General features: G+C 43.3%; 2 protein-coding genes across 5 annotated transcripts; both read right to left on the bottom strand.

Annotated features, from left to right (window-relative positions):
* Positions 1-657: 657 nt before the first annotated feature.
* pou4f3 (POU class 4 homeobox 3) lies at positions 658-3,637 on the bottom strand. The gene is made up of 2 exons (XM_029174779.2): positions 3,506-3,637; positions 658-3,148 (listed from the first exon to the last, which is right to left on the bottom strand). The coding sequence occupies exons 1-2, from the start codon at positions 3,623-3,625 to the stop codon at positions 2,207-2,209; spliced, it is 1,062 nt and encodes a 353-aa protein (XP_029030612.1). The 5' UTR covers positions 3,626-3,637; the 3' UTR covers positions 658-2,206.
* Positions 3,638-5,886: 2,249 nt separating this feature from the next.
* On the bottom strand, positions 5,887-18,228 carry rbm27 (RNA binding motif protein 27). 4 transcript variants are annotated; one of them, XM_029174759.2, is made up of 21 exons: positions 18,028-18,228; positions 16,952-17,070; positions 16,448-16,575; positions 16,227-16,306; positions 15,443-15,648; positions 14,763-15,074; positions 13,999-14,226; positions 13,369-13,554; positions 12,847-12,993; positions 12,593-12,746; positions 11,872-12,025; positions 11,539-11,772; positions 11,327-11,455; positions 11,032-11,157; positions 10,804-10,878; positions 10,514-10,690; positions 10,265-10,369; positions 9,041-9,268; positions 8,869-8,952; positions 8,668-8,784; positions 5,887-8,153 (listed from the first exon to the last, which is right to left on the bottom strand). In XM_029174759.2, exons 1-21 carry the CDS (start codon positions 18,087-18,089, stop codon positions 8,055-8,057), a joined length of 3,150 nt encoding a protein of 1,049 aa, XP_029030592.1. In that variant the 5' UTR covers positions 18,090-18,228; the 3' UTR covers positions 5,887-8,054. The 4 variants fall into 4 exon arrangements, with proteins under 4 accessions (XP_029030592.1, XP_029030597.1, XP_029030596.1 ...); XM_029174764.2 differs by having other exon boundaries at positions 5,887-8,150; XM_029174763.2 differs by having other exon boundaries at positions 15,452-15,648.
* Positions 18,229-18,258: the final 30 nt, after the last annotated feature.

The raw sequence follows: 18,258 nt of genomic DNA, 5'->3' as shown, positions 1-18,258 counted from the left end.
TTTTACTTCCAGATGCGAGGCCACTTAACACAGTACAGTTAAGGCCCTTCTACCCAAACGCACCTTCATTATTGCATACGAAATAGCAATATACCTTTCAGCTGCTGCTGAATAATTGAAGCGCCTCAGTCGCCACATGTTCCCGAACGCGCACAAGCCTTCAGCTCAACTTACCACATATCCAGCACATTATGATATCAATATGGGTATTACAAATATCAATTATTCACACGGAGAAGCGTTTTCCTTAACTTCACATTTTAAAGTCAAAAACGTATTCAGCGCACGCGGCGCTAAAGGAACCGACATCATCACCAGAGACGGACTTCGGCTGGAAATATGTGCGGATCATTCAGTTCAGGGAGATCGACACGGTTAAAGTTCGACTGCTTCTTCTCGCTTAGACATATTTAATACCATCAATTATAGAAGGTGAATAATCGTCTCTCAGCATCAAAGAGAATATTAATAGCGCCGCAAAAGGTTCCGCATAACAGCAAAGGAATTGATCCCCTGGCTGCAGCAGCCCGTCGGGTCTCACCGGGAAATCACACGACCGCGGGTCGTTTGGGAATTTCTCAGTTTTATTCTATTACTATAATTTGGTTTTATTTATTAGCAGCTTTTTTTTTTTATCGAAGCTTATATTATTTAGGTAGGTGGAGAATTTAGAAATCGACAATAGTTCCTTGTAACAACAATAAAGGATATAAAAATATACAATATAAAAATAAAGTAATACTAGGAATAATAATAATTGTTCGATTTACAATTAAAAAAACACACTATGAATCAAATGTTTAGGCTCCTAAAAATATTAAGTTTAAATAATACTTACTTGGCCAATAAAAAAATGAAATCATCGTTTTTGTTTCCCTTGTCAACCTGTTGTGTATCCGGTTTGTCTCTCCCTAGAGTCAGCGCAGACTTCTCCCAACTCTTCTACATTGCTTCGTTTTATACCAATATATAATTAATATTGCATAGTCATTACTTAATAATTTCATTTCCCGTGCCCGACAAAACCCGGTGACATGAAGGCATCTATAATTAAGACTGTGCTAATTAGAGGAAGGGGCCATTACCAGCAGGAAAGAGCACGTTTTACGCTCGGCGGTGTGAAAACCGTAAAACCAGAGGCCCTTTACGTATAAGTCGATGCATATTTAATCAAATTGAAAATTAGGGAATTTCAAAATAAAACATAAGACAAACGCCCGTGTATTTAAAGGAATGTCGTACATTAAAACACGAAAATAACAAAGTCGCTGCTTCAAGAATTTTACAAAATACCCAATAATTTATTAAGTTTAAACTTCACACATTTCAAGTGAACTCAAGAGTGAGGAAAAATAAATAGTTAAATTAAGTGTTGTAGGTTTGTTTAGTATCCTACGGTTGCCCTGCAATGCTCCATAACATGTTCACACCAAAATACTAAAATATAGCAGCAGCTGGATGTGCCTCATATACGACGGTGTCATTTCCATTTCTAAATAATTAAAGATAAACATATTCAGTGCGTCATACGTAGCTTGTGAAAGACTCTCTGTGCAATTACTCATTGTTTGTGCGCAAATTACCACACAGTTCACAAAAAAGCAGATTCGCTTGTGGATCTTGGTGAGTTTTTGAATCAACCATCATTAAACTCACGTCGCTCTAAATCTATATTGAGAACAAAATCAGTGGACGGATACAGTTTAAGGTATGACTGTGTGCTTCTGGATATAATGTGGACAGTCGACTCTGATCTTGACCAACAATAACAATAATCAACCTTTTTTCACAAATATCACAGTATCTTTATGTGAATTAATCAACCCTAAACTTTGAGTTGTAAAGTTTTAAACATTTTACCTGCTTCAAATAGTGAATGGTTTAATGTCCCTGAATGTCACAAGCTGTCATGGTGAATTGACTGGAGGTTCATACCTAATATGTGCACAATACATCATCAACAACATCGAAATCACCCTCCTGAAGACCTGTAGCCCAGTCCTTTAGACGTCCGCCATCGATAACGAAATCACCAAAGTGCAATAACGGGTGAGTGATGCGAAATGAGAAGCGAGTCTTTTTGCAGATAAATCCCACATGAGACGTGAAGATCTCTTAATAAATCCCTGTTAGTTAGGCTACTTAGGCTATTATTAATCACTCGATCAAAAATGTAGTAGGCTATTTTATTCATGATGCGTGAAACTCAGTGCACCGCGGAGTATTTCATTCGTTTCTGTTTTTGCCGCTGGTTGCAGAACCACACTCGAACCACGTTCTTTTTTAGGTCCAGTTTTTCGGCGATCGCCGCAATTTTTTCCGATGAGGGCCGGGGCTGAATGGCAAAGTACGCCTCCAAAGAGCGCTTCTCCGGCGCGGCGATGGAGGTGCGCTTCCGCTTCCTCTCGTTCCCGTTGAAAAGGTCCGGCTTGCTGCTCTTCTCCCGGTACGCAGCCTCGGCTTCCTCCAGCCAGGCCTGGAGCACCGGCTTCAGCGCGATCATGTTGTTATGGGACAGCGTGAGGGACTCGAACCTGCAGATGGTGCTCTGGCTCAACGAGCCCACTCCGGGGATCTTGAGGTTCGCCAGCGCTGAGCCCACGTCCGCCTGGGTCACGCCGAGCTTGATCCTCCTCTGCTTGAACCGCTCAGCGAAGGCTTCCAGCTCCCTCGGATCCGACTCCACGTCGCTGACGCACGCCATGCCCCCGTGCACAGACAGCGAGTGAGGGTGGGCCATCGTGGCCATCGCCTGGTGCAGCTGCCCCATGGTCTGCAGGTGGTGGTGCGGGTGCGGGTGCTGGTGGTGGTGCGCCGGCGTGGTCATCCCCGGAGGCTCCGGAGCGCCCATCCCCGTGACTGCCAGGCTAGAGGAGAGGTGGTCCAGGAGATCCCCGGCCTCCAGGGTCTGTCCGAGGTGGTGGTGGTGGTGGTGGGAAGCGATGGTGGAGGGGACGTGGGAGATGGGCACGGTGGTGGAGGAGGAAGAGGAGGCTGAGGTGCAGGGGACACTGCTCATGGTATGGTAAGTCACGTCTGGTTTGAACGGGTGACTCTTGCCGTGAGAGACAATGCTGTCAGCAGCCGCCAGAGCCTCTGCCCGTGCCAGCAGGCTCTCATCAAAGCCTCCGAATATATTGCCCTGCAGCTGCAAGCAAGAGTGCGCATACTGGAGTCAGTGGGGAATTCTGTCAGGCTGCTCTCAGGATCTAAAAAACATTTTCCAAAGGCAAGCAGCGCCGAGGAGAGAGAAGCCCTCCTCAAAGCGCAGGTCATAAAAATTAATATGAAAGCAAGAGCATTGCTTGAATAGACATGTGGATGAGAGAGGGTGGGAGGGGGGTGAGGTGAAGAGGGGGGAACACAGACAGTAGAGAGAGTGAGAGAGAGATCGCGGATAGAACAAAGTCCTGTCAAATCAACTTTACAGACATTTCAGTGTGATATTTCCCCCTCCTCTCACCCCGCATCATCCGAAGCCGTTCTCCCCCCGACCTGAACGTACCTGCGGGGCGGGCAGACAGACTCTGCGCATGCCCTCCGAGCCTGAGTGCAGGCCGGGATACTTGGGCTCGTGCAAAGCCGGATGCATGGAGAAATGCTGCTTGCCGTTCATGGTCATCATCCTCCTCCCTGCAAGCAGCTCGCGCGCAGTGTGGCCCCTGACATGAACGCCGCGGGGACAGCGGGCAGCCACGGAGCTCCTCTGCTCACCTTCGCCAGACTGAGCTGCTCACGTCGGCGGCGCCTCCCGGCATCCCTCTCTCCCTCTTCCTCCCCTTCTCCTCCTCCTCTTTCAGCCGCCCTCCTCCTCCCTCCCTCCCCTCTGCTCAACTTACAAGTTGCCAAATATTGGCCCGTGTGCGCAAGCGTCATAGAAACCACACCAAAATCACTAGTCAACTCTAAAAAAACGTTTTATTCATATTATTATTATATTTATTCATATTCATATTGATAGGTTAAAAAATGATGATGGCACCCGTGTAAAAATGTGACGAGCTTATGTTAGGCAAAAATCATAGGCCGCTTTCAGGACCACGGACAGCGCAGCTCAGGTTGGCGCAGGTGTTTTCTACGCTGTCCATGGTCCTGAAATCATTACGAACGCTCGAACCCACGGTATTTCTGAACAGCTGGCGCCTCACGTTTCAGACTGTGGGGCCTGTGGCGAACCGGTTGACGAGCGGGCCTCGACCCAGGTTGCCTCACATGCGAACGCCCATTCCCGGGGCCGTTTTACCGGCTTCTCGTGTGGCTGCGCTGCAAAGACGCACGAAGCCAGGGTGAAGTGGCCGAAAGAGGAGCCAGGCGGGAGGAGGCGGACTGACACAGCGGGTCTATCCGATCCGGCTGGTCGCCTCTCTGGTTTCCCAGACCCTGAATAATTTAGAAGCATAGTGGCAGGCATCCATTACCACGATGGCATCTCATTCATTACCCAAATTAAACCAGGCAAGGTCTTTTCTCACCATGAAAACCTGTTGCAGACCAGAGGAGTCACACTTGGAGAGAGACATCATTTGGATAACACATATTGACTCAGATGCCCTTATGTTTTATGTATTGATTACTCATTTCTGTAACATTCTAGGGTGCTAATGTGAAAGGTAACCATACATATATATTTTATAGTATGTTATTCTGGATGAAGCCTAAAGCCCATTCCCCCTTCCTCGCTTCTTGTCATAGAGGCATATTCATAATTTACTGATCGTTGTTTACAACCCTGAGCTTTCATGTCCCGTAGATTGAGTCTGACAGGTTTTAGGAAGAGAGCTGTCACATTTGTGGCTAAATGTAACTGCAGCAGTACTTTTCTCACCCCCATCTGTCCTGAATACAGATGTGATTTCACTCTATACAAACTAACCGTGGTCACAGCTTTCATTCTTTCACTCACAAATAATTGAGTTTGCCACCAATCAGCTGAAGTTCAGTAATAATATAAAAGGTTTGAAGTTTTACAGTGCTTTTCCAGGTTTTAAACGCAGTCTTGCTTAAGTTGTGCTTCTATTGACAAGTAAATTGTTTATGAAGTGGCCATGTTGGATTAGAACATGTTTTACAGATGAGATTGTATTGATGAAGTTTAAACATATTAAAATCATTTCTATATAAACCTGTTTTCATTGAGCCAAATTCCACCAGCACTTGCCTCCCGGTCACTAGGCAGCCAGGGGATCTGCCCGGAACTGTGAGCTCTTCCGGACCCAGTTTGCAATCCCATCCCCCGGGAAGAGACAAAAGTTCTTGCATTAAACTAAACAGACTCTGAGTGCTTCCACTTCAGTTTCTAAAGTAAGAAAGAGCCATGTATTATTCAGTGATATTTTAATATGTTGTAGTTGCTGGGTGGTGTAATTAAAATAAGCACCAGAGGTCAAAGTATTTGCTGGTGGGATTTGTTTGAAGTGCATCTGTCATAGAAAGACTGGGCTCATCTTTAAATAGGGAATAACCTAATGGACGGTACTGAATTAAAGCCAGCTTGTTCCATTACTTGTGAACTGGATTCATTCTGACGACTGTACTCACTGCTTAAATTTGGCCAAACGCTGCACAACTGAGGTAAGACTTAATGTAGCAGACGACGGTCAAAGATACCCAAGAGATTCTCCAAGAACAGACATGAGATATTCTTCACTGGCCAAGTCTGTCACCTGATCTCGCTTCAACAGATCTTCCTTTACTTACTGAAGACGCGACAGAGGCTGGAAGTTGAGAAATTTTGAAAATTTGCACCTTGAGAGAAAAGGTTCAGGAATGTGTCAGCTACATCAACTCCTACAAACACAAGCTGGTTCTACACTTGGACCAGTGCTTTAAAGGTAGTTCTTCAAATAATGCTGTACATGACGCAAAATGAATGAGACCACACAAGAGTTTAAGGTAATATTTCTGGAATGCTTTTGCTTGTCTTTTTTCACCTGCTTGCCAATGTTTTTTTTCTCTCAAATGTATTTTAATTTACGCTTCTTTGCTCCTTCAATGGCCAATTCAAGTATTTTTTTTTTCTGTTCCTTGATCATCTTGCAAGCACCCATTCCTCTGTCTTTATTGGCAAAAGCAAACATGCTAGTAAATTAGAAATCCATTTTTACAAACAAAATATATGAAGAAAATACATCCACATCCTGCAAATATAAACAGTAACAAATTCAAAACTATTGTCCAATAACCATTTTACATTTTTACACTATTGTGAAAGAAGCATACAGAAGATACAAATAGTGGGAGGGAGACGTTCTACGAATGTTCACTTCTAGAAACCTGAACAAATCAAGTGCGTGTGGGAAACTTTTAGCTTTCCATGACACGCCTGAACTTTATGCCACTGACACAGTGACGGTGAATAGAAAAACATGAGACGCCGACAGGATGCTTCCATGTTATTAGTCAGCACAGAGATATGGTGTCCGAACAGGAACACTGCTACCGCTGTAGGTGGGAGGACGTTTTTATCACGCGATAAAACCAAGCTGCATGTTAATCTACTCGCCTGTGTGGCTTTTTAGATGAGTAAGCCTGCTACCGTTAAACACCCCAGTATTTGGTTTGGAGCTTCAATCTGACTGGTTTTCTGACACAATAGTTAGTAACCAAAATAGGCTTATGTCAACATTTCATTAAAGTAGGGAGGAAGCAATGAGGCCTTCCTGAAAAGGTTTCCTCCTTTTCCTATTCTCATTTTGACTAAGAATGACTTCCTCCCACCTCCAGGATTCTTGAATGCAGCATAAAGAAAGATCCCAAAACGGAAGCTGTCCTGAAAGGTGCACATTTGTAGTCTTGAGTGAATTAATTAAATGGAGGCATAAGATCTGCAGTATTGTGAGGTGCTTGTCTTTCAACAGTGTTTTACACAGCTCCAAATAAGTGAATCAAATAACAGCTAGACTGGCTTACCCTAGGAGCAAAAGTCTCAAATAAGCAGAGAGACTACTCAACTCAACTGTTGTTTATAAAATAAAATAAAATAAAAAAAAAACAATAGTAGTACAACAGTAATTCCTCCTTCAGGCATTTACAAAATGTACAAAAGAAAATCAAAGTCTTGTAAAAGTTCAGCCATCTGCTGATGGTATAAGTAAGGCAAATTATATATCTATATATCTACAGAGATATATAAATATATATATTAAAATCAACTGTTCAGTATTACATTCAAACACCTGTCTATGGAGCTCAATGAAATGCATGGTCAGGACGACCAGCACACAGAACAGAACAAGTGAAAAATCTTCAAAAGCGCAAGACAGCTCCACTGGACAGAGGACTGCAGGACAAGCAACGGTCAAACGAAGTAGGGAAGATGTGAATATTTACTGCAAGATGTTGGTGGAGATTTGAAAACACTAGGTTTTATTTCCTATTGCACCGTCTGTACCTGGCTCCAAAGGGCTCATGGTACAGCGTCGGCACCTTTGGGTGCTGGGTGCACGGGGCTTGGTTAACTTTGAAATAAAACATGCACGACTAGCACGTCTTCATGCCAGCGCCCAGAGCCACCGTCAGAAATACATAGATGCGCAAGTGTTTTGTTGGAAATGGAAAACCGTGCCAGGCCAATATACGTGCGGCACAGCTCATCCACAGAGTGGAAAAATAAATAAATATCTCTCTGGTCAGAACAGAGAACGTTCTCTATAGGTGATGGAATGGCTGTCCTCGCATAGAAGACATTTCAAAATCTGGTGAGCTTAAATACAGTATGTATAAAAATACCTATTCACAGTCAACACAAACTTTGTGCGTTACTGATATTAATCATCTGGTAAACACACTGAAACTTACAGAAGGTTTTATCTATAAGAACTTAATAGTTCTTTCTCAGCAAAAGTGAGATGTTTTCAATCATTTTTTTAATTGAGGGATACGAAAAACATTTTGCCCTCTAAACCTCTTGATGTACAATAAAGACTTTCACTGTTATTAGAGTCTAAAATTACTTAGTCTGAAAATACTGAAAGAAAAAAAGATTTTATCTGTAAGTGGAGAAAAAGAAATCACTGATCTTGCTGCAGAGCAAGTTGATAAGAATCGCAGCGACTTCATCGTCTCCAAGATCGGCTCTCATACTCGTCATCTTCGTCATCGTCCTCTTCCTCCTCCTCCTCCTCTTCCGGCAGATAAGACCTTCCCTTCTTCTGCTTGAACAAAAGAATGCAAATCCAATGTTTATCTCATGAACAGGTGCGACTGTGGTCGTGCAGGGCTCTTTTGCATTGTGTCACAAAGTAGCTTTTTGTGGAATCATTGTTTTAAAATGCTTCGCCTTCGTCAGTGATCAGAAAACTTTACTTTCTTTTGACCTTAAAAAAATGAAGGTCAACACATGAAAATACAGTATGAGGATTTCACCTGACAGTAATGCAGTTTTACTCAAAGGGCTAAGATGCTCTTAGTACTGAGAGGCGTGCCCTGATTTTCCATTGGGAGCAGCAGTGAAAAATTTAAAAGCACTTGAAAGAAGTAAGAAGTAAATCAGTGAATATAACCAAAACTTCCAAAAGTTTCCACTCCGTTAATTTAAAGTTGTCCTGATTGTGGACTTCATCTCCTGGTTTCAGTGTGGTATATATTATATATATGCTGTGTGTGTGTGTGTGTGTGTGTGTGTGTGTGTGTGTGTGTGTGTGTGTGTGTGTGTGTGTGTGCTCATACCGTATCCTCATCTTTAACCTCTTCCTCCTCTGGCTCTGTTGTAACAGAGGACGTCTTGGGCTTGTACCAGGAAATCTGCAGCACGCGACCTTTGAACTTAGCTCCCTGATTAGCTGCCTGTAAAACAGAGGAGGACAGCTGGTAGAGATTTTGCTGAGTTTATACAAAGGTGATCAAAAACTCGCAGGCTCTTTCACTTACATTCTCTGCCTCACTTCGCGTTTTAAATGTCATGATGACACTGTTGGCATCTTGATCCCGGAGATCCTCGATCTCTCCAAATTTCTAAGTTTAAAAACACCGTATTAGTTTCACTGTAACTGCATAATTACCTAAATTAAATTAATTAAATATTTGCTCATTAAGTTCTCACCACAAAGTGTGGCATTAGCTCCTCCTTCTCCTCCTGAGTGACCCCCAATATTGCGAGGGCTCTGGGTCTGTGGTCAACCACCATGCGGTTCACTGCCCCACCGCGACCCATCATCTCGCGGCTCCGGCTCCTGCCCCGGCCCACGTGGGCCGAACCGGGCTCCAGCGGCATCTTCCCCCGCCCCCGGCCTCTACCGGCTGGAGGCCGGATCAGACCCAGCTGTGTTGCCTGAAAGTGAGCAGATCGAGATGTTTAATGTTCCAAAGCAACTAACTGGATTTAGATTCCTAAATATATTAATCCAATAACCATTAGATTAAAACCTTTTTTAGCAAAACATGACACATTTTTCTCTTTAGAGCTGAACCACTGCTTAAAAACCTGCTCTGGTCTCCAGCGATGTCACACTCAGCTCCTAACCATTAATTGTCACTCCTCTATTTTTAAAGTGACGTCTTCTTGCTTCCCATCCACTCTACAACCTCACGACCACTTTCCTCCATTTGTCCCTCTCTCACATCTCCCTCTAATTGTCATCCGTCGATTTCCTTACAAGGACCAGTGGCTCAAAATTTAATGAGTTGAGGGTCCATCAGTGTAGGACCTGTGTCTGATTTGACTTCCTTAGCAGCGGTTCCTCGGGGCTTGCTTAAGTGGCTGCGATTTAATGTGCAGGAGGGCCGGGTATGGCTGGATGGAGGGGATATGCATTTTTAACAAGTAGCTAATTTAGGACCCTTGGGGGTTAGAGGGGAAAAACATGCTAAGCAGGGTGTTGCTAACAAAAATCTATGTTCTTGTTAGGCCAATCTTGTAACACAGCAGACATCTATGGTCTCAGCTGACTTAGAGTCTGGAATGCCTTAGTTCAGCTTCCTTACATTTTTTTGACTCAGAAACAAAACTGATTGATTAGACCACTTCCAGTGTGCATCATCTTTGTGCTTTGTCCACTGTCTTTAATGCTGCGTCTGTACATTGTTTTCAGATATTCTCACGGATTTACTTTTATCGCCCATTAAAACCACCCAGTGCTGAGTAATTCATGTAACTACTATCTTGTCTCTAGACTTTCAGTGAGGTATTTGACTTTCTGAGGCATTTCCTCTTATCACAACATCCACATCACACTCAAACTGTTAATGATGCATGTTTGAGGCATCTATTCGTTTAGTCTGTAGTGTGTGTGTGTGTGTGTGTGTGTGCGCGCGCTCGCATCATTACCTCCACCTGCAGCTGACCCAGTTTTCTTTTGAGGTCTGTAGTGTCCTCCCCAGAACTCATCTTTTTGTGAAAGTCCAGCTCTGCATCAAGCAGTTCCTTCTCAGTCTGGTCACATATCACAGAAAACAATACTTCACTAAATACATAGAAGCAAAGGTTGTTGAAAACAAGCCACTGCAGGAAGGAGCTATATATTTCTTCAGATTAACCTCGAGGTTGCTTCTCATTATGTTTGTGGCCATCACTTACATCAGTCTTTGTTTTGGGCTGGCTGTGGTTGGTTCTGGCACTGGGGACCTGGGAAGCAGGGCTCATTTCATTCTGCAGCTGAGTGATTTTGTCTGCTAGTTCCTTCAGAGTCTTCATGATGTTGGCTCTCTCCTCTGGCTTCATGCCCCGGTTCTTTTCAAGGCGGTTTATCAAAGTCTGTAAGAGAAAGGTCATCTCTCTCAGACAAGAAAGGCTCAACACAGGCAGAGCCAAGAAAAAAAAAACAGATGTAAGTTATGAGGAATCTGTGATGTTCTGACTAGTCGTACCTTCTGACACTCAATCTGTGCCTCCAGCATCTCTTGCTTCTTCTTCCTCATGTCCTGCTGCAGTTTTAATGCCTCCTGACAGAAAAAAACAATGAATTAAACTTTTAGACTGTAGAAACCTTCCTGTCATAAGTGGAAGGAATTTTATTTCTTAGTGGAGAACAACAACTGGCCAATCCATGCTCTGCTACTGTATATTAATATTTATTAAAGAGTTAAGCTACATGCCTGTTTTTTCTTAAGGGCTTCCTGTGCTTCCAGTGCTTTCCCAGTTTTCCCAAAAGTCTTTGACGATGACTTGAGGGCCGATGAAGCATAGGGACCTTTCTGGGTGTTTGTTAGTGCAGGCGCCACCTAAGTGACATAGGAAAGAGGCAACACGTTTAAGTCATGAGTGAAATCACACAGGAACAAATGTAAAGTAATAAATACACCCCCTCAGAATTATGCGTACACTGCATTGTGTTCTAATGAACATAGTAACAACACGCATTTCTTTCACATGACACAGACTATAACCTACAATGGCAGCATCTGTGTTTGGAGTCAGGCCGTCTTTGGTTGGCGCTGTGGTTCCAGTTATTGCAGCTTGACGATGCTTGGGTAAAGTCTTGTTTAGCACATACGCAGCTGGATTGTGTGGCTTGGTTCCCTGCAGATGATTAAAAAGGAGAACGTTTTCACACAGATCAGACGCAGGTTTGTAAATGATGCGCTCCACATTTCTATACTAACCTTATGCAGGTTGCTGTGCTGCAGCCCCTGGCCTGGTGCTGATCCAGCTGCCTGGTTTCCTGAGCTCAGCTCGTGCTGCTGAGGGCCTGTGCTGTTGTTCCCTGGCTCACGGTGCCAGTACACGCGAATGAAGCGGTTGTTGAGGACCGCCTGGATGCTGGATATGGCCCGCCTTGCTTCCTCATTCTTCGTGTATTGAATCAAAGCGGCCTCGGGGTCTCCTCCAAACACAACCTGCGTTAGGAGTAACAGTATGCACAGAGAGCAACAGCGGCGCATTAGCATCACTTTAAATTACACATCTACAGAGCTTACTGAAATGATGCATCTTACCTGTATATTAACAATGGTCCCAAACTTGCTGAAGTGCTCATTGAGTTTTGCGATATTGTTGAGCTCTCGTGGGATCTTGCGCACCTCCAGCTTTGTGTTCACATAATGATTCCTCTTAGGAAAATTGCTCTTATGTTGGTTATTGAAGTTTGGCCTAAAAAAAGAAAGAAAACAGAGTCTGTTTGCTAAGGTGCTTTAAGGAAGGGGGGTGGTTAAAAAAATCTAAACAATGAAAATTAAGACAGAGGGAAAAAGCTATTAATTAATTGTTCTTGAATAATTGTTCTGAAAATGAGAACTGTGGCCTAATTTCCGTTTCATTCTCTACGTCATGGGGATGATGGTGCATAACTTCCTCCCACAGCTGAGACAAAAGATAGGCTGCTCACCCATGAGTCACCTCAGTGTGAAACAGGGCTCCCTCAGCAGTGATAGGAAGTGGACTGAGGCGCTCAGTTGTTTCAAATTTCAGCTTGATAGCTAGTTTCTTCAAATTCCGTCTTAAATAAAGAGCCTGTTCAGGGACGGTATTAAGTGTCTGTGATCTTAACGCCAACATTAAGTCAGACCCCCCCCCCCCAAAAAAGTATTTACATTTTAAAGCTCTGCACTAATATAACTATTTTTGTACAGTATGTGAACAGATGTTTAGCCTCAATTATAAAAATATTTGACTCCTTTAACTTCTGTGATAAGATTATGTGTTTCTTTATATTCTTACTTCTCCATCCAGGGTTTCTTTATCGTTAGCCCATCAGCTGTACTAGGTGCCATTGTTCTCTTCCTGTTGTCCTGCTCCATGTTGAAACGGGGCACGTTACTTCCAGCTGTGCTGGGTGTAGCAGCAGGCTCAGTTTGAATCACAATGTTGGCAGCTACAAGATGCGCAGGCAGGAAAGCAACAAGTATTAGACTTTCGAGCATATTCCTACAGTACAGTGAAATAAAAGCCAAGAGGAGGTTAACACATGCTACCTCTGGAGCCTTGCCCTTCATTGGAGGTGAGGCCAATGAGGTTGGAGCGCTGGGTCTGCACCCGGGGAATGAACTGACGGTACGGGTTACGGCCTGCAGCAGTCAGTCCAGGAGATTCTGGGTTATAACCCTCTGGATCATAGTTATCTAAGTACAGCATGTTATAAATATTAGACATTCGGTGTAAAAACAAGAATGTTTTAAACATACTCAGTACATATTTATCTAGGTTAATAGATAGTGCTTCCCTGTGGCCAACAGCTGTTACTGCAGCCTGAAAACACAAACACTGCAAGTCCCGAACAAACAGAAAACAAACACACAAGAAGCTTAAGGATTCACAAAAAGCAACCACACTCTCACAGGTAAGTCATTATATTTGCTGCATTTAACTAGAACAAATGAAAATTAATTATTATGTCAGCACAATTATCAATAAAAAGAAACAAGTGAACAAGCAAAAAGCCACAATCATGTCTCTGAACACAAGCCAAACTGAATAAGAAAAGCATGACTGCTTACATTCAGACTGGACATATTGTGGACGAAGAGACACAGATGAGGACGAGGAAGGAGGAGGAGGTGGAGGAGTAGGAGGAGGAAGAGTAGGCGGCAGCCCCACACCAGGTGGTCCGATAGGAGGAGAGGAAGTGATTGCAGATTGGTGGTTGGGGGTATCAATGCGACTGGTTGCTATCAGTGGGGGTCCTGAGGGAAACACAAGCTAAGGTCTCAGGTATGACAGAGTCTCTAGTCTGAGTTAGAAAGATTCAAGCCAAACAGGTTGCTTTAGTATGTCAGTAGGTGGCAAGAAGCACAATTAACTTAGTCTCTTAGGCTTTTCATTTCACTTTTCAGAGGTAGCAGCTTCTGCTTTGCACAGTATTAGAACCATGGCATTCATAATCAAGAAGCTAAAAAATGTACAGCTAAGTGTTAAGAGGCTGTGAAAACACGATTTAGCTAAAAATGCTATAAACATCTTTTCTAAAAGTTCTACAAACTAGAGATTAATTAAAAAGAAGTGGTTTGTAGAATGTTGCTTGTTGCTTCCACAGCTGTACTATCTACTTGAATCACTACTCACACTCAGCAAAATAAGGTACTTCAAGCAGCTGACGCCGTGTGTAACAACGTAGCACTACGACTTACTAGTCATGGGGAAGATGCCTGGAGGTGGTGGCTGGCCGTAGGGTGGCATGGAAGGCATCCTGAGGGTGGGTGGCGGCTCAGTGATGGGGGGCATGGGCAGACCAGCAGGGGGCATAACGGGTGGGGGTGGAAAAGGAATAATATTTGGCAGATTGACGTCATCTACGATGAGAGGATCGTTGCCATGGTCAAATAGACAGAGGTCTCCCCGGACACAAAATCCTTTTTCTGTATGAGGGACAAAGATTTTGTTTAAGATTACTGTAAACACTTCACCTACAATTATTTCAGGCACTTTTTGCCTGATTCTTTTGAGTGTAAAATATATTGTTGTAAGGGTTTGGTCCCACGACTATACAGATATTATTCTTTGACTGATCACAACAAAACCAAGTTAAAGAGCAGTAGGAGAAAAACAAACAAAAGGTAAACAGCTATTCAGATTCTCAGACCCACAGTGGACCGTATGCATTTACCCCACAGTCTCATTAAGTAAGTGGGTCCCTGGTGGCCATGTTTGAGCACTGTGCTTAGCAGTGAGCTTCAGGGACACTGAGCAAGTTCAAACCTTCTTCCTTTTCCTTCACTGGAGACAGAAGAGGCTGTGCGCTAAACACTGGCCATTAGCGATGTCACTAAACAAGGCAAATGTCTTAGGGAGCTATGGGTAGGATTTGAAAATGTACTAAAAAAGGACATTAAAACAGAAGATCCTAAAAACAGGAAACAAAGCTAGTAAAAGGACTGATTCACCCTTTTCTTACCGTCATAATCCCTGCAGCGCTGTTTTAGTAAAACATTCTTGTTGAACGGCTTCCCAACGCCATCTTGTCTCTGGGCACCATAGTACCCAGACCAGGTGTCTGTAGTGCTGTCAGGCAGGTGAGCTGGAGTAGCTTTGGGAACACCCCCAGTTCCAGAGACTCCGGCAGGTGAGGAGGAAGTGGAGGAAAAAGGGTGCGTAGGCGTGGGAAGAGGCAGGAGAGGAGCTATGTGCTGTTGCTGGGAGCCAGGTGTAGTTGAGGAGTTGTAGCCGTCTGTGTCCTTTCTTTCCACCTCAAACTTCGACTTAAAGTCTGTTAAAAAACATTAACAGGTAGTTATTACAACATAACATAAATAAGCAGAAATCCACACCTTTTGAGAAACATTACTGATTCTGTCACAGATGGACCTTGCAGATAATAAGGCCAGTTCCATCCCGAGTTGTTGAATCCCCACTGATGTGACTGCAAAGCTGTCCACATTATTCCTTTATGACAACTCTCACAGCAGCACTGACCAACAAATGAGACATACAGCTACATCCAGGATCCCACTCGGTCTTAACACTTCACACCCAGGAAGTCTCCAGCAGCAGCACGTCTGCACCAGCAGCGTGCAGCTCCTGGATCTGGTCCCCTGAGCTGTTGTTATTGGTTGTGGGGGGTGGGGTTTAAGGCACCTGTCTCACCCCTGCCTCTGTGCTCCCGGTCCCTGCTCTTTCCTCGGCTGCCGCTCCTGCTCCGGCTGCGACTGTAGCTTCTCCCACGGGGGCTGCCCCTACGGCGCTCGTGCCGCTCCCTCTCACGGTGCGATTCGCTGCTGCTTTTCCCGTGCCGGTCGAAATCACGCCGCTTGCGTTCTTCTCTCCTCCTGTCATCACGGCTCCTGTGTGAGTAATGAGTTATAGGGAATATGTGAATTTGTCCACTCCTGTTTTAATGAAAGTAATAGGTTCACCACATGGGTATTAAACCAGCTGACATCTTTTTATCTACATCTATTATTATGTACTGGGAAACCTACACAGAGAGTCAACCACGCAGGCTTTTATTCAAGTTCTTAATGAATTTTAATACGGTTTAACATCATGTGAATTTCCTATTTTAGGCAGGCTTTTCTAGGGGCATAGTCCCTGTAGTTCTCTGAAAGCCCATTGTATTATAGTATTACAACCTTCTTTGCACTAAATGCAACATGCAGGAGATGAGCTACTGGACACCAGGGCCTTAAATGAAAAGTCTTTATATTTAAATCTATCCATGCAAATATACCCACATCTCACTACTGTACATCTACACAACTAGATAATGCAAAATGTTCATTTCTTTTTCAACCACCAGTAAGAAAATGAGATCACATGTTTTGGAACAGTCAGCCTGAGACCATAATAAATCCCACATGACTGAATGCTATTTGCATATGTCTTGCTTAGTAGAAACGTGTCCCTGAAGCTACAGCCATACCTGGGCTCGTTGAACTCAGTGCGGTTTCTCTGTGGACTTCTTCGCCGCCTGTTTTCTCTCTCTTCCTCTAGAGTTTCAGCCTTCAGGGGAAAAATATGTCACACATCAAACTCTCCTCTGTTTTGTTTATAAATTAAAAAACAATTGATGATGATTGACCTTTATTTTTAACAGTGAGCGAGTAGAAATGTTGTCACTTCTCACTACAGTAGTTTTCTTACCTCTACAACATCAGATTTCACTGGAATTGGTCTGACTTCTTCTTTAGGAGATTCCTTGGCAGGTGGATTTCCCAAGTAGTTCTTGGTTGTCAAGCATTCAAACAGTTTTTCAACAAATCCTATTGTCTCTGCAAAGGTATTAGAATACAATCATAAATCATGCAAAGGGAATTGATACTCCTTGTTTAGTCATTGCTAGTGATATAATAAAGAAATGAAAAAATCTCAATTTTGAGCCCATTTCCTATTTCAAAGCAATTTAATAATGTAACAGTACATTAATACCAATAATGACAAAGTACCTTACGTCTAATGCACTTAGTGTCTTAATGGACAGAAATTATGTGGTTTGCATGATCACACTTCATTGAATAGATAATAGATATCTCAGGCATTACAAACAGTACTATCAAATCAAAAGAATGGCAATCAATATTTGGAGATTAAAATGTTTGATTGAAATCTCTCCACAACATTTATTATCTTTATAAAAACTTAACTTACCTTTTTGTAAAAAGACATCAAGCTGATCAGCACAGAGGGCTTTCAGCTCTTTCTCTGGTTTGTCCTTCTTTACAAGAGCAACCACATAGTTGGCTAGTGCAGAGGGGTCAGCATCACATCTGTGGGTCAAAATATGTGGGTTCTCAATAACTATGTGTTGTAAACGTCTTTGGCATCATCAACATACAAAACAGCGTTAAACACAGTATTACAGAGCAAGGACAGAAGGGGTTTTACTCACTAGGGCCTAGACTTTGTGATATTGGTAAACCAGTCTGAGTTTTAATTGAGTCGGAGGTCTATGTGGTGCAACGTTCCCCCAACAACTCTTCATGTGTTGCAATTTTGTCAGTACAAAATCACTCAATGTATCTTGTCATCAGTAAAATAATGTAACGCTAACTTCAATATTAGTTGAGTGCCAAAATCCTGTCAACAACACCTTAGAGTAGAAAACACCATCAGGTTTACTTAGTTTAGACTTTATTCAGTGCGTTGAAAAGACGATCCAGATACATTTAATCCTCAGTCGTGTTTAGATTTTGTAATTTCTATTTCTGTCTTCAAATCATATCAGATTTTTTGTTAGTAATGATTTGGCCCGGAAGAGACAGTTAAACGGTTTTAAGGTAAACCTCAGTTAAAAGTGTCCGGGGTCAACTCTGAGTGGCATATTAAACATTGTAAAAACATTTGATTTAACTACACTAAGATTTCCTTCCTAAATCGCATACAACAGCATAGGCGTTAGGTTATAGCCTAGCAACTTGCTGCACACCGATGGTATAGTTACACTATTGTGAGCCAACTGCGCGTCTAACTTGCGTGCACTAAACTGACAGCGCATCGCCATCACATTCACTGCACCGTGCACAAATTTATTCCTCCAAGCAAAGAAGCCCTGCGTCGATGTGCACTGCGCTGAGCCAGCTAGCGGCCACCACGGCTTGCTAACTCGTGTAGGAATTTGCAGTCACATTCTAGCAAGCCCCCATTGATACCAGGGTAACCCCACAAGCTAGACGGCTAGCGTAGCAGAGTAGCATGCGAGCTAAATGTCATATAAAAAAACTCACATTGGCTCCAGAAGTTTTGCCAGCCATGACTTCAAGGCGTCCACATTTTCTATAATCATCATGAAAGACACTATAACACTGTCTATAAAACGAAATTGTGTCCTGATAAGCCTGCATTCATCGTAAATTTATAAGCTTTAAGGCCTTCTGTCTCTTTCTCCACTGGCAGGTCGGACGAAACGTTTTACGGCATGGCAACACAAGCGGAGCTGTCGTAATGCACGTCAGACG

Source organism: Betta splendens, chromosome 14, assembly GCF_900634795.4.
Source record: "Betta splendens chromosome 14, fBetSpl5.4, whole genome shotgun sequence".
NCBI classification, from domain to species: Eukaryota; Metazoa; Chordata; class Actinopteri; order Anabantiformes; family Osphronemidae; genus Betta; species Betta splendens.
The sequence above is the reverse complement of the archived record's forward strand: the minus strand, read 5'-3'. Positions and strand labels throughout refer to the sequence as shown.

Excerpts from the sequence above, each read along its gene's own strand:
- pou4f3 (XM_029174779.2), bottom strand. The coding sequence starts at position 3,625 with ATGATGACCATGAACGGCAAGCAGCATTTCTCCATGCATCCGGCTTTG. Across the intron at positions 3,149-3,505 it reads TCTGTCTGCCCGCCCCGCAG|CTGCAGGGCAATATATTCGG; the intron begins GTACGTTCAGGT and ends TCTTGCTTGCAG.
- rbm27 (XM_029174759.2), bottom strand. The coding sequence starts at position 18,089 with ATGATGATTATAGAAAATGTGGACGCCTTGAAGTCATGGCTGGCAAAA. Across the intron at positions 16,307-16,447 it reads TGAAATCTGATGTTGTAGAG|GCTGAAACTCTAGAGGAAGA; the intron begins GTAAGAAAACTA and ends TTTCCCCTGAAG. Across the intron at positions 10,879-11,031 it reads AAGCCCTTAAGAAAAAACAG|GAGGCATTAAAACTGCAGCA; the intron begins GCATGTAGCTTA and ends TTTTTCTGTCAG.